Source organism: Hyla sarda, chromosome 9 (assembly GCF_029499605.1).
Source record: "Hyla sarda isolate aHylSar1 chromosome 9, aHylSar1.hap1, whole genome shotgun sequence".
NCBI classification, from domain to species: Eukaryota; Metazoa; Chordata; class Amphibia; order Anura; family Hylidae; genus Hyla; species Hyla sarda.
In genome coordinates, this window is record NC_079197.1 from 53,745,852 (window position 1) to 53,761,557 (window position 15,706).

The window sequence follows — 15,706 nt, forward strand, 5'->3', positions numbered from 1 at the left end:
CCCTGGATCAACCTTCTGTCCCTATAAATCTACTATCCATAACCAGCGATGTTATTATTCTCCAAAAAATGTATCCAGACCCCTTTTGAACTCTTACAGAGTTCACCATGACCACCTCCTCAGGCAGAGAATTCCACAGTCTCACTGCTCTTACAGTAAAGAACCCCCATCTGTGCTGGTGTAGAAACCTTCTTTCCTGTAAACGTAGAGGATGCCCCCTTGTTATAGATACAGTCCTGGGTATGAATAGATCATGAGAGAGATCTCTGTACTGTCCCCTGATATATTTATACATAGTTCTTAGGTCTCCCCTAAGCCTTCTTTTTTCTAAACTAAATAACCCCAATTCTGATAATCTTTCTGGGTACTGTCGTCCTCCTATTCCCTGTATTACCCTGGTTGCCCGTCTTTGAACCCTCTCCAGCTCCACTGTATCTTTCTTGTACACTAGTGCCCAGTACTGTACACAGTATTCCATGTGTGGTCTGACTAGTGATTTGTACAGCGGTAGAATTATTTCCTTGTCGTGGGCATCTATGCACCTATTGATGCACCCCATGATTTTATTTGCCTTGGCAGCAGCTGCCCGACACTGGTCACCACAGCTTTACTATTAACTAAGACTCCTGTGTCCTTTTCCATGTCAGTCGTCCCAAGTGTTCTCCCATTTAATACATAATCCCAGCCCGGATTTTTCCTCCCCATGTGCATTACCTCACATTTATTAGTGTTGAACCTCATCTGCCTCTTCCCAGCCCAAACCTCCAACCTATCCAGATCCATTTGTAACAGTGCACTGTCCTCTATAGTGTTTACTGCTTTACAGAGTTTAGTATCATCTGCAAAGATTGCTACTTTACTATTCAACCCCTCTTCAAGGTCATTAATAAATATATTAAATAGAACAGGACCCAAGACGGACCCGTGTGGTACCCCACTAGTAACAGTCACCCAATCAGAATAAGTACCATTAATAATCACCCTCTGTTTCCTATCATTGAGCCAGTTACTTACCCACTTGCACACATTCTCCCCCAGCCCCATCCTTCTCATTTTATGCACCAACCTTTTATGTGGAACTGTATCAAATGCTTTGGAAAAATCCAGATATACGACATCCAGTGATTGCCCCTGGTCCAGTCTGGAGCTCACCTCCTCATAAAAGCTGATCAGGTTAGTGTGACAGGACCGATCCCTCATAAAGCCATGTTGATATGGGGGTCATACATTTATTTTTATTAAGATACTCCAGAATTGCATCCCTTAGAAAACCCTCAAACAATTTACATACAAAGGAGGTTAAACTAACAGGTCTATAATTCCCGGGGTCACCTTTTGATCCCTTTTTAAATATTGGTACCACATTTGCCATGTGCCAGTCATGGGGAACAGTCCCTGTTACTATAGAGTCCCTGAATATAAAAATAGGGGTCATTGTAATGGGTCTTTTGTAACAGAGCAAAAGGAGCCTTACTATGTTCATTGTGCTGTGTAAACTACATGTTAACTTTTTCTTGTGGGTCAGTACGATTTTTTCTTTTCTTTTTATAAAATAGAGAAATTCTAATTATTTTGGGGGGAGGGGCTTGTACGACATACTGACAATGTTTCATTGATAATGCATAAATATTTCAGATCCATATAATAAATGCATACCAATTTAAGTAAAAAAAAGGCCTTAGGCCATTTTCATACAACAGTAAGCATTTGTTAGCCAACTAGGAGTGGTACTACTGGCTTAAAATACTGACCCAAATACTGGCATGTGAAAAAGGCCCAAACAACACTCTTAGGACAAGTTTGGCTAATATTTTAATATATATTTCCCAAGAATTTCCCAACATAGGAGATTGGTAGAGGAAAATGTGGCATATTCCTAACCATGCAAGCACTTTTTTTTTTTTTTTTTTTACAGTTCTTGGAATGTTTTAAGCTGGGGGCTATATGGAGAGATTTTCTACTTGGGGCCCTTGATTGTAAAGTAGCTGCATGTTCAAAGAAATATATAGGGAGCCCCCAATGCACATTTTTTTAAATAAATGTCAAAAAATGTATATTCCTTTTTTTTTTTTCCTTTTTAATAGACGTGGGATGAACTTGTGTCCTGCTTGGATAGCACAACTTTAGGTAGGTGTCAGAACTGTTAATTAAAACATGAGAACCTAAAGTATGTATTTCTCCAGTACTGTGTTCAGTTTATTCATGGTTTACACCTCTGCCTTTAGCTCTACCTCTAGGCCTTCTTCACACACTTTTCTTTCTGTGTTTTAACACGTTTACATACTCCACACAATTCAAGCTATTTTTTCTAAATGATGCTTTGTTGTTTTCTTTGTTATTATTTTTTTTATATTCAGTGTCAATTTGTAGATGTGTTTTTGAAGATAGACACCTGAAAAAAATGCCATAAAAACACCAAAATGCTGTATGTAGACTGTATGTCAGCATTTTACTATACATTTTAAATTGAAGGGAACCAGTCATCAGTGTCATGCTGCCTGAATCATAAGTCATTGGTGCAGTGCTTGTTGGCTTCTCCTTGCCACTGGGAGAGACCTGTCAATCAAGGCCAGCGGGTTGGGTAAAGCCACTGGAACCGCTCTGATGACTTGTGATTCAGGCAGCAGTGATGAAAGTGATGATGTTTTTCCTTTAACTTGTGCTGCAGCATTTATGTACAAAATGAAATGTTGTTTGTGAAAGCAGCCTCATGCAGATTCCACCAGAACAATATTTAAATTTTCCACTGGAATCCAATTTGTCAACAAAAGTTTTGCTACAGCTCTACCGACGTGTAAACCAAGCAGCAAAATTCTTATAGAAATAATCAGGAGAGTGCAGAAAGATGGAATTCCTTGTGGAAATTCCATGTGGTTTGTCTGTAGTGTGAACGATATCTGCAACTCTAAGCAGCTTATAGGCTGTTTCTAATAGTTTTTTTTTTTACCCCCCAAAAAACGCTAAACGGTCCCCATGGCGTTTTTTCACAGAAAAAACGCCATGGGGGCCAGATGTTACCTGTAAATCAATGAGAAATTGCTAAATTCTTTTTCCACTTTGCGTTTTTCAGGTTGGCTTTTTTTTTCTTTTTATCCTTTTTGGTGTTTTTACCCCTTTTTCGCTCCTTGGCGGTTTGGCAAAGTGGCAGTTTGTTGAGCCTATGATGTTTTTTCTCCCTGAAATCGTGGTGTTTTTCTCCCATAGAAGTCTATGGGAGTAATAATACGCCAAGAAAAACGAGATGTGGGTTTTAACTTTGGCGTATTTGCAGGCGGTTTTTATTCTTTTTTTTTTTTGGACTTTAGCGATCCAAAAAAGTGATCGAGATACCTTTTTTAATAAAATTTCGTAGGGTACCATTAAAAAAAAAAAAGATACAGTAGTGATGGAAAAAATTGTATCTAACGAAATGTATCTTTTTTTAAATGACATTTTTATAAATTTTTAAAACAGGGATCAATTAATGTGGGTGGGCAGGAACCTAAAAAATGTAGCCAACAATAATAAAAATGTGTGTGGGTTTTTCACTTGTTTTTTCTTTTTTATTTTGTATAAATTTTTTAAGTATTTCTACTACTCCCAGCATGGAACGCATTGTTCTATGACACCCGTTGTGATCCTCCTGTATAATGTATAGATGCAGCCAGACATTCTTCTATGGTCCCCTGCACTGCCATATATACAGTCATGGCTGTAAATGTTGGCACCCCTGAATTTACCGAAAATGATTGAAGTAACACATGTTTTGCTATACACATGTTTATTCCCTTTGTGTGTATTGGAACTAAACCAAAAAGGGAGGAAAAAAGCAAATATAATGTCACACCAAACTCCAAAAATGATCTGGACAAAATGATTGGCACCCTTTCAAAATTGTGGAAAAATAAGATTGTTTCAGCATGTGATGTTCCTTTAAACTCACCTGGGGCAAGTAACAGGTGTGGGCAACATAAAGATCACACCTGAAAGCACATAAAAAGGAGAGAAGTCTGGATGGTGGATAAGCAGCCCCAAACAAGTTTCAAAGATATTCAAGCTGTCCTGCAGGCTCAGGGAGCATCAGTGTCATCACGAACTATCCATTGACATTTAAATGAGACCCTGCTGACACAGAGACATAAAAAAGCAAGACTACATTTTGCCAAAATGAACTTGCGTAAGCCAAAATCCTTTTGGGGAAACATCTTGTGGACAGATGAGACCAAGATAGAGCCTTTTGGTAAAGCACATCATTCTACTGTTTACCGAAAACGGAGTGAGGCCTACAAAGAAATGAACACAGTACCTATCGTACTGGTGGTTCAATGATGTTTTGGGGTTGTTTTGTTGCCTCTGGCACTGGGTGCCTTGAACGTGTGCAAGGCATCATGAAATCTGAGGATTACCAAGGATTTTGGGTCGCACTGTACAGCCTAGGGTCAGAAAACTGGGTTTGCGTCCGAGATCTTGGGTCTTCAAGCAGGACAATGACCCCAAACATAAGTCAAAAAGCACCCAGAAATGGATTGCAACAAAGCGCTGGAGAGTTCTGAAGTGGCCAGCAATGAGTCCAGATCTAAATCCCGTTGAACACCTATGGAGAGATCTTAAAATTGCTGTTGGGAAAAGGCGCCCTTCCAATAAGAGAGACCTCGAGCAGTTTGCAAAGCAAGAGTGTTCCAACATTCCTAAGAAGCTTATTGATGGTTATAGAAAGTGACTGATTTCAGTAATTTTTTCAAAGGTGTGCAACCAAATATTAATTTAAGGGTGCCAAAAATTTTGTCCAGACCATTTTGGGAGTTTGGTGTGACATTATGTCCAATTTGCTTTTTTTCCTCCCTTTTCTGGTTTAGTTCCAGTACACACAAAGGGAATAAACATGTGTATAGCAAAACATGAGTTACTACAATCCTTTTCTGTGAGAACAGGAGTAGGGATGTCCCAATACCATTTTTTTAAGACCGAGTACAAGTACCGATACTTTAATTCTAATACTCGCCGATACCAAGTACGAGTACTTATATTTTAAAGGGAATCTGACCCCAGGGTGACCTGGTTTCTGGCGCTGCTTACCGTATGATATGTGGGTCCTTGTTGTGAACAATGGAGGTGGCTGCTGTAGTATGAGCCAAGATTTCTCTCTTCTCCATTGGGCAGAAGAGGGAATTTGCATTGGCGGTGAGACCGATGACCACATGAGCAGCGGTAGAAACCGGGTCACCTGCACTATCTACCCATAAATTCAAGTTAGTGCAGGTGACTCTGCTGTAAGATTACCTTTAATAGTAGGGAGTATTCCCTTGCAGACATTAGCAGCAGCCCCCTGGCAGTCATTAGTAGCAGCCCCCCCTGTAGACAGCAGCTCCCCCTGTAGACAGCTTCCCCCCTTGTAGACAGCAGCCCCCCTGTAGACATAAGTAGCAGCCCCCCTTTAGACAGTGGGCCCCCATTTAAACAGCAGCAGCCCCCCCTTTAGACAGCAGCATGGCCCCTCCTTTAGACAGCAGCAGGGCCCTCCTTTAGACAGCAGCAGCCCCCCCCTTTAGACAGCAGCAGGGCCCCCCCTTTAAACAGCAGCCCCCCCCCTTTAGACAGCAGCAGAGCTCCCCTTTAGACAGCAGCAGGGTCTCACCTTTAGACAGCAGCAGCCCCCCCCCTTTAAACGGCATCAGGGGCCCCCCTTTAGACAACAGCAGCCCCCCTTTAGACAGCAGCAGCCCCCCCCCCCCTTTAGACAGCAGCAGGGCCCCTGCCCCCCCCCCCTGTTTAGACATTAGTAGCAGCCCCCTCCTTGCAGGCAGCTCACCTCCTCGGGTCAGGTGCTGGTGCTGCCTCTCTGCTGCCCCGTTCTCCCGTCCTCCGGTCCTCATTGTGTCGTCCTATGGAGGAGCATGTGACATATACGTCACTCTGCTTCCTGCGTAGCGTTACGCTGGGCGCAGGGGAGGAGGCGCAGTGACGTGTGTGTCACATGCTCCTCCATGGAACACTATGATGCGGACCGGAGGATGGAAGAACAGGGCAGCAGAGCAGCACCAGGTATTGGGCATGGTATCGGGAACATTAAACGAGTCCCCGATACCATGCAAATGGCTAGTATCGGCCCCGATACCAGTATCGGTATCGGGACATCCCTAAACAGGAGTGTGGAAATTTAATAAAAAACTACTTGTTCACGGGACTAAAACGGAGCAAAATCTACTTGTCCCTCATGACGATCCACTTGTCCGGACCAATTTTCGCTTTTACACTCTCATTATTTTCCTCCTTGCCCTATATTAGCAATAAATAACCACCGTAATGATACCTTTTACTTTTTCAATAACATTCTCCGATCAAAAAAAAAAAATAATATATATATATATATATATATATATATATATATATATATATAAGATCGGTGAAGTGAAATTGAAATAGTAAAAGATAATTTAGCAAATTTGGTGGTTTTCTTTTCTACGCCATTTACCTTGTGGTTGAGCTAACATGTTATGTTACTTTAGGCCGGCCTGGTTACAGCAATACCAGATTTTTATAGTTTCTGTCATGTTTTACTAATTTAAAAAAAAAATCTAAACTTTTTTTAATTGCCATTTTTTTACCCCTGTAGCTTTTTTTTTCCGCATAACAGGTTGTATGAGGGCTAATTTTTTGTGCCATAATCAGTTTTTTGTATCGGTACCATTTTAGTATTGATCTGACTTTTTAATCGCTTTTTAACTTTTTTTTTCTGTGATATTATAAAAATTGCAATTCTGTGGTTTGGTATTTTTTTTTTTTACATTTACGTCATTTACCGTACGGGATACATAATGTTATATTTTAACTGTTCATAAAATAACACGCAGCAACACTAAATATGTTTATTTTTATTGTATTTACATGTTTTTATATTGGAAAAGGGTGATTTAAACTTTTAACATGGAAGGGGTTAATGTGTGTCTTTTAAACTTTTATTAAAACTTTTTTTTTGTTTTGTCTTGTTTTACACCTTATTATACAGATCAATTGAGTTCTATTGAATTCCATTGATCTGTGTGCTCTACGATCCATTGATAGAGCCTAGTCCAGCCAGGCTCTATCAATGACAGCCACGGACACCAGGGAACAGAGGTAAGCCCTCCGTCTACCTCTATAGTGGATCTTCCCAGACCCCCAGTACCTGCAGTTAGGGACAGATTACAGTGGGTGTCACTCCTGACACACACTACGATCGTCCTTCTTCCGTGAGATGCGGAGCGGCTTTCTCCTTCGCTCGCATCTCTGCTCTGTACTCCTAGATGTAATTTCTATTCACAGCACTGGCCAGCCCGGAGTAAAGTGCAGAGATGCAAGCACTGTATAGAGCTGCTCCGCATCTCTGCAATATTATGGACGATCGCATCGGGTGTCAGTAGTAACACTCGGGGTGATCTGTTTATTAGTACAGGAACAACTACTCCCATCATGGAACAGTGTGTTCCATACTGGGAGTAGTATTACTACCTAAAAAATATAAAAAAATAAAGAAAAAAAGTGAAAAACATCCACACTACATTTTTATTACTGTCGGCTACATTTTTTATTTTTATTTTTAAACTGTTTTTATTGCAATGTAAGTGCTCAAGACAATAAATACAGACGGAGAGTATCAAAAGCTGGCGGTGAGAAATACAGGTATCATCCGACACCGTGCCGGAAAAAGGATGATCATTCATCAGCATGACACGAGCAGATACATCAGCAATGAATCAACTGAAACACAGAAAACATTAAAACCAACCACCGTTTGGTGGGAACGCAAGAACTATGGAAAGGGAAACAAAGACAAAGACGAGACACTACAAACGCAAAAACACCACACAAATCCGTCCAGGTCAGGGAGGAAGGGGGAAGAGGAAGAGGGAGATGAGAAAGAGAGAGAAAAAAAAAAAAAAAGGGAAGGGGGGAGGGAAAAAAGAGAAAATAAGGGGGAAAGGAAGAGAGAGAGGGAAAAGGAGAAAGGGAAACAAAGAAGGGGGGAAATATCAGCCTAGGTCAGACGTGAAAAGAGAAATCAAGTAGCCGGGGAAGAAGACTGTGATAGAATGAGGTCTCTTGCTGCCAAGAACCTGGATACCGTGTATTGGGCATGGGGGAGGCACACCAGGTCGCCCATATTTTATAGAACTTGGCAGGGTTCTTACGATGTTTGTAAACCAGATACTCATAGTTCACTGAGGTGTTCACAAGGGCCTTCCAACCAGCAACCGTGGGAGTCCTAGAGTCCATCCAACGCAATGCTATGGCCTTGCGTGCAAGGAAGAGAACCTCCCTGAGGAAGATGACCTCAGCTGGCGACCACAGTTCCTCATCAAAAAGACCCAAAAGGCAGTGCCTCGGGAGCATCGGCACTGGTCGTCGAGTTAAGGAATTAAGAAACTGTATCACCTCGGACCAGAATTATGCTATATAATGGCAGGACCACATCATGTGCATAAAGTCAGAGTCAGGATGTCCACAACGGTGGCAAGATGAGTCTGGGTGCCTACCCATTTTAGCCAAGCGTATCGGGGTGAGGTACGACTGGTGGAACATGTACAGCTGAATCAGTCTGTTGTTGATAGGTGAGACGCACAGATGTGAGGAGAGGGCATCATCCCACTCCTCATCAGTCATGTCAGCTACACAGCTCCTCCAGCGCGCCTCAACCGACAACGCCCCCCCCCCCCCATCTTAGCATTCAAAAGGGCAGTATATAGAGCTGATATAAGTCCCCGAGGCCCCTGAGTGGTGAACACCCCAATAACCGGGAAGTGAGAGAATGGAGCACTAGACCTAGGGAATTGTACTTGAAAGGCGTGTCTGAGCTGGAGGTATCGGTAAAATGATCGTCTGGGGACAGATTTAACGTCAATAAAGTACTGGAAGTCCCTAAAGGCACTACCATCATAGACATCACCAACGGAGATCACACCATAGGACCTCCAAAAGTGCGGATCCAGTTGGTCAGAGAAGTGCGGCAACGTAGGATCATGCCACAGTTGTCTATCCAACAGGTTGTCCGTAAAGACAAATAAACGTTTAGCATAGGTCCAGAGTTTCAGGGCCAGTCTATGCAAAGGAAGCAAAGGGCCCCCCAGGCCAACCCTACCCTCCAAGACGGGCCACAAGTGAGAGAGGTGTAGACTGTGGGCAAGGTGATGTTCACTATTGGGGAGGGGCTGCAAGGAGACCCAGTGTCTAAGATACCTGAGCTGGCCAGCCATGTAATATAACTGTAGATCGGGTAGTGACATACCTCCCTGAGTTCTAGGTCATTGCAATGTGGTCAGTTTTAGCTTGGATCTATTACAGCCCCAAATAAACGGGGGAAAGAGAGAATGCAGCTGCTTAAAAAAGGAGACTGGTACTATGGCTGAAGCATGCTCTAACAGATAAAGACACTTGGGGAGGACCACCATTTTGATGAGATTAATGCGGCCCGCAACAGAAAGGGGCAGGGCAGCCCAGGTCCGGAATTTGGCACGGACATAGGATAGAAGAGGTAGAATGTTCGTCTGATGATCCTCCCCAAACGTCGGCAACATTTTTAGGTCCCTGCCCGCCCACATAAATTGATCCCTGTTTAAAAATGAATAAAAATGTAATTATAAAAAATATGAATTTCGTTAAATACAATTTTTTCCATCACTACCGCTGTTTTTTTTTTCTTTGGGTACCCAACAAATTTTGAAAAAACGTCAAAGGAGCCAAAAATGCAATTTCCACTCAAACGCAAAAAACACAAGAAAAAAACACCAAACCCAGGAAAATGCTGTGGTTTTTTTCCTGGCATTTTATTCTTGCGTTTTTTTTGGGCCACAAAAAAAACGAGTAGAAACTTAGCTGGTAGATTCCCTCTATCGTATCTGGAGCACACATTCTTGCATATTCCCTCTAATCGTATCTGGAGCACACGTTCTTGCCTATTAAATGTTTATTTTTATTTTTTCTCTTCCAGGTCTTCCAATCTCTCAGATTCCAGATTCTCTGCTTGTATTACTTGCACATAAACTGGACACTATGACTCATGGAGTGCAAGATTTCAAGGACATAGGAATTGCTCTAGGGGTTCAGCCACATCTTGTGGATCGCATGGCAGGATTTAGGGCATTGCACAAGTACCTGTCTCCCAACACCTCATGTACGCTGCTGCACTTGGTGCGCACTCTTCAGAGACTGCAACGCAGAGACGCTGTGGCCATAATTTGCTCACATTTCAGCCAGTAGTCTTCTGCTCTTGTGAAAATGCATTACGATTACTAAGTGCATATGCATTAGACAAGCTACTGCATCTTCTGTGGGGTCATTGTTCTTGTAATATTTGACTATACCACTGCTGGAACTAAGCCCACATGGTTTGTGCAGAATCTCAGGCTGTAGTAAGTCTCACTAAGGAGCACTTACAGACACCTCAGCCAACCTCTTGGATGACTTTCATTCCTCAATAGAGAACTTCCATGTATTGAATCCTTTCTGTATTTTGATGTAACATTATTATTGTCCAACTCCTTTATTGCTGCAAAAACTAAAGCCACAATGAACAAGTATAGAACAGTGAGATCACTTTTGACATTGTCTCTGTACGTGCGATACTGTTCTGTTGATATACAAATTAATTTTATTCTGTTGGAGTCTACATCTAAAGAAGGTCACTGTCATTTTCAGGTATTAGTAGATACCTACAAATGCATATTGTGTTTCTAGTGGTATTAAAAAATGTGAATTTCATTGCTATTTTAGGCCCCAAAAAGAATGCAGTATTCTTAAAACATTTACTATCACTTATAATAACTTAAGACATATGGTTCATACATGTCCAAAGTTTAGATGACACCAGGTCTCACTCTATTAGATCCACAGCGATCATGAATTATAACCTGCTTCACTCCCCAGCCAGTCGCTCGATATGACTGGTGCTCTCTATTATAGTCTATGGAGCACATCTGTCGTGCATCAGTCAGTTATAGCTCATGATGGTGAAGTCTTGTGACCCGGTGCGATCTAAACTTTTTGCATGACTTGATGATGCCAAAAATGTATATAAGTAAAAAAAAATCTGGTTAGTATATTGTAATGTCTACCATTGGCCTATAGATGACAGTCTATGCCTGCCTTAATTTTCTATGACTGAAGTAAGGGAGTCTCATCTTCCTTTTAAATGCAGCTTGTAAAAAAATACCTTGGCATTTTATAACCTTTTTATAGTATTGGTCTAAAAATGTGCTTGTCCTTTTATTGCCATTTTCTAGAAGTGGAGTTGATCGCACTGTGACAAGGTATTATTTCTTGCTGAGTACAATACATTGACACTTGAAATTTATATTTTAATGAAATTTCTCTTTACAATCAGTCAGTTGTTGACCAAGTCGAACTTAACAGCGCATAGAGTATGTCTCACTGTTGTGTATATCACATCATTTTATGATGTAGCAGAGGTGAGTTTGTCGTTTGCCACATCTCTTCAAACTATCACATTTTGTTTAGCAGTGATTGTTCATAGAATTGCAGGTAAAAGTCTTAACTCAGTGAATAATTATGATGCACAAAACAAGTGACAGATTCGGCTGTGCTACATACCACTATCTTCATATTGTATGCTGGAATATTGAGTTTATTCTTTTAAAGCTTTATAAGTCACTATTTTATTTCTCCTGCACTATGACCGTAATACTGAGCAGTGTTCATGTGTGATCCACACTTTTAATGTAATATTAGTGTGATGTGCCATAGACAGAGCCCTAAAAGTGGAGCTCCATTTTCACTAAGATTTGCCATGTAACATTCTGCCAGTTGCTTCTGTACGACTACCTAAAAAGTGCCAGTCTGTATTCTGTAGAACTGTAAATATCTTTGGAGAAAACTCTTGTAAACTCTCTGTAAAAAATATCATAGTTACATGGATATGCAATGTTTTGTCTGGTAGAGACGCACAAGGTATGATATTATGGAAAGGTGTGTTGTATAGTTTAGAGGATTTCACTTTAAAATGAGTGCTGTTAGCACCATCCAAATTAAAAGAGTTATCTAGCCTTATAACGTTGAAGTACATTAATTTTATACGACTGGATAATCACTTTTTGTAAATGTTTGTAAATTTAATAAAATAGATTAATTTGGCAACCAGTAATCCAGTACTTCACAGTACAGAATTACAATTTAATGTGTAGTTTTATTAGATCAAAAAGAGAAGCCTGAACCAGTTAAGCAATTCCCCTGATTAAAATAAATATAAAACAATATACAAATATATAATAATACACATGAATAATAATTTTCATTCTTTCCAAATACTGCAAAGGAATTTATACATTCAAACTATTGTTTTTCTTTATTAGTATGCATCTTTAACCATATTTTTTGAGGAAATTTTGGGTTGTTTTTTTCTACTTTTACATTTAACTGTAAATTTTAAGCCCCACCTCACCCACCCCTCACAGTGACCTCTGTGCTGGTCACAGAGCATGCCCCCAAAACGTTCTCTCATAGAAGTCATTCAGTCCAGTTTATTACGTACCGTGATCCATATGGCTACGGTAAAGTGGTTCTCTAAATGCTATTATGGGTAGGGTCACAGGTGACATGCCAGTCACAAGATCGAATTCCCTTCTGTGTCCAGGTAGCCCTGTGTGTCTGCTCATAGCAGCGAATTTCCCTCTGCATTTTTGTTTGAGCAGAGACACAGGGCTACCCCACCGCAGCAGGGAGCTTGCTCTAGTGGCTTGCGTCGAGGCATCTGCAGCATGTGAACTACAGATGTGCTATGTGTGAACCTACCCTAGGCTACCTGGTGTTGTTCCATTTAAAATCTGCATCAAGGAACAACAAGGCACTATTTTTTCTGCAAAGTAGATCTTAAACCTGTGATGCAAATTTTTTATTGGAATAAAGAGAATGTGTAGACCTGTATGGTGTAGATTTCAATGCTAAATCTCAATTGGAGTAAACATGGGGGGAATTCATCAAGCCGTTTACTTTTTTTTTTTTGCTTATATTTGTTGCATTATTTGTTGCATTTGATCGCGTGCGACTATTTGATGCGCCAAACCGTTTACGCCGCTTTTTATACCAAAATGTGTTTTGTTTAAATTTAGCCGTTTTGGTCCAGTGGTCACAAATTTATCATGTGCGACAAACGCATATAGTCGCCCATTTTGTCGCATCCTATGTTCATTTGTTGTATTTCTATACCATATAGTTTATGGTGTAGAAAAAACGCTGTCCAGGAAAACCGTCCAAAAAACAGCTGTCCAAACCAGATTCATCAAACAGCGTACACCTTGCGATGAATTTTAACCTGGACAACCAAAAATTAAGCAAAAAAAAAGGGGGGGGGGGGGGGGTAAAAACATACAGAGGACAACCATTTTTGATGAATTCCCCCCATAGTGTATTTTCAATTTCAACCTAAAACATAAATTTTTTTTTTTTTTTTCTTACTGCATGAATAAACCCATACTGATTTCAGACTGCAATAGGTAGCTCTCCGATAAGACAATGCTGGGAAATCAATGCAGAATGTACAGTAAATATTGGGGGCAATAATATATTGCTGGGTGTCTGTATTGTGTATATGGCATTACAAATAGTTTTTTATACAAAATTCTGTGAATATGGCTGCTGAAGTTTTAGACACATGATCACCTGCTTGTTGGTAACTGTGGAATAAATTAATGTTGTGACTTTCAGAATTCAAGCATGTTTCCTCTGTGATCAATCTGTGTTCTATGTTTTTTTATTATTTTTTTTATTTGTTATTCTTATACTACGTGTTGGATTTATGTATTTTGTTATGTTCATTAATTTAATTTAATAAAAGGTAATTTTCATCATGTTCTGCATTTCTTCTTCTTATACATAGAATCTAGTAAACTCTCCTAAAGCTTTTTTATTTTTGCACTCTCATTTTTTCCTCCTCGCCTTTTTTATAGTCATAACACTTTCAGAATTCCACCTACAGACCCGTATGAAGGTTTTTTTTTTTTTGCACCACCAATTGTACTTTGCAATGGCGTCACTCATTTTAGCACCAGATCAATGATGAAACAAAAAATTTATAATTTGTGGGGAACAGTTGAAAAAAATAGCATTTTGCTAATTTCGTGGGCCTCTGTTTCTACGCAGTGCACTTTTTGGTAAAGATGACACATTTTTATTCTGAAGGTCTATACAATTCCAGTGATGCCACATTTATGTAGGTTTTATTTCATTTTACTACTTTAAAGAAAATTATATCTTTTTGTACAAAAATTTGTATGCTTAACCCCTTAAGGACGCAGACAATTTTATTTTTACGTTTTCGATTTTTCCTCCTCGCCTTCAAAAAATCATAACTCTTTTATATTTTCATCCACAGACACCAGTTGTCCGTTGTAATGCCATAACTTTACCATAAAATGTATGACGCAACCAAAAAAATACTATTTGTGTGGGGAAATTAAAAAGAAAACCGCAATTTTGCTATTTTTGGAAGGTTTTGTTTTCACGCCGTACAATATACGGTAAAAATGACGTGTTATTTATTCTTTGGCTCAATATTAAAAATGATAGCCATGATAACATACTTTTCTATTACTGTTGCCCTTAAAAAAAATCACACACTTTTTAACCAAATTAGTACGTTTAAAATCCCCCTATTTTGAAGACCCATAACTTTTTTTCATTTTTCCGTATAATCGGCAGTATGAGGGCTAATTTTTTGTGCCGTGATCTGTACTTTTTATTGATACCACATTTGTGTATATAATACATTTATAAATTTTTTTATTATTATTTTTTCATAAAATGTGACAAAAAAGCAGTAATTTTGTGCTTTTTTTTTATGTTCACGCCGTTCACCGTACGGGATCAGTAACATTATATTTTAATAGTTCGGACATTTACGCATGCGGCAATACAAAATATGTGTATTATTATTTTTTTTTTACTTTATGGGGTAAAATGGTAAAAAAGGATATTTTACATTTTTATTGGGGGAGGGGATTTTTCAAATTTTTTTAACTGTTTTTTAAACTTTTTTTTTTACTTTCATTTTTACACTTTAATAGTCCCCATAGGGGACTATCTATAGCAATCCTTTGATTGCTAATACTGTTCAGTGCTATGCATAGAGCATAGCACCGATCAGTATTATCAGTAATCTTCTGCTCTGGTGTGCTCGATCTCAGACCAGAACAGAAGACTCTGGGAGACGGCAAGAGCCAGGTGAGGGGACCTCTGGCCACCATGGTGGATGATTGGATCCCCGCGGCAGCGCTGCGGGCGATCCGATCATCTATTTAAAGTACCGCACTGCTGTAAATGCCGTGATCTGTATTGATCACGGCATCTGAGGGCTTAATGTTGGACATTCGTGCTGATAGCAGCCGGGACCTAAATAACGAAAAAGAGAGATGGTGTCAACTGGCAGGCTGGAGGTGCTCAACCCCACATGCGGTTTTGCATATATACTGGGGGAGCAGATCCTACCCTTGTAGTCTGTTGCTAAGGGTGATCCCCAGCATAAAAATGCATACGGTGGGGGATGCCTGCAACAGACTACAAGTGCCACATTAACATCCTACACCAGATAAGCTGTGCGGATGTGTAAAAATTTGAATAATAACATACAGGGATTAGGTACACTACTGTGGTAGATGTAACAATGACATTGGCTAACCCTCAACACTGATGTTAAAATTGAGACATTAGCCAGTATATCCTTATATAAAGGACATACCTGAGC

At 40.0% G+C, this 15,706-nt stretch overlaps 1 protein-coding gene across 3 annotated transcripts in view; it reads left to right on the plus strand.

The window, feature by feature from the left end:
• The window catches only part of EDA2R (ectodysplasin A2 receptor), an 88,592-nt gene extending 74,788 nt beyond the window's left edge, over window positions 1-13,804 (plus strand). For all 3 annotated transcript variants that reach the window (XM_056539797.1, XM_056539798.1, XM_056539799.1), the window contains exons 9-10: window positions 2,085-2,127; window positions 9,944-13,804. In XM_056539797.1, coding sequence (XP_056395772.1) covers window positions 2,085-2,127; window positions 9,944-10,212 — 312 coding nt within the window. In that variant the 3' untranslated portion in view covers window positions 10,213-13,804. The remainder of the gene's footprint in view (window positions 1-2,084; window positions 2,128-9,943) is intronic.
• The last annotated feature ends 1,902 nt before the right edge of the window (window positions 13,805-15,706 follow it).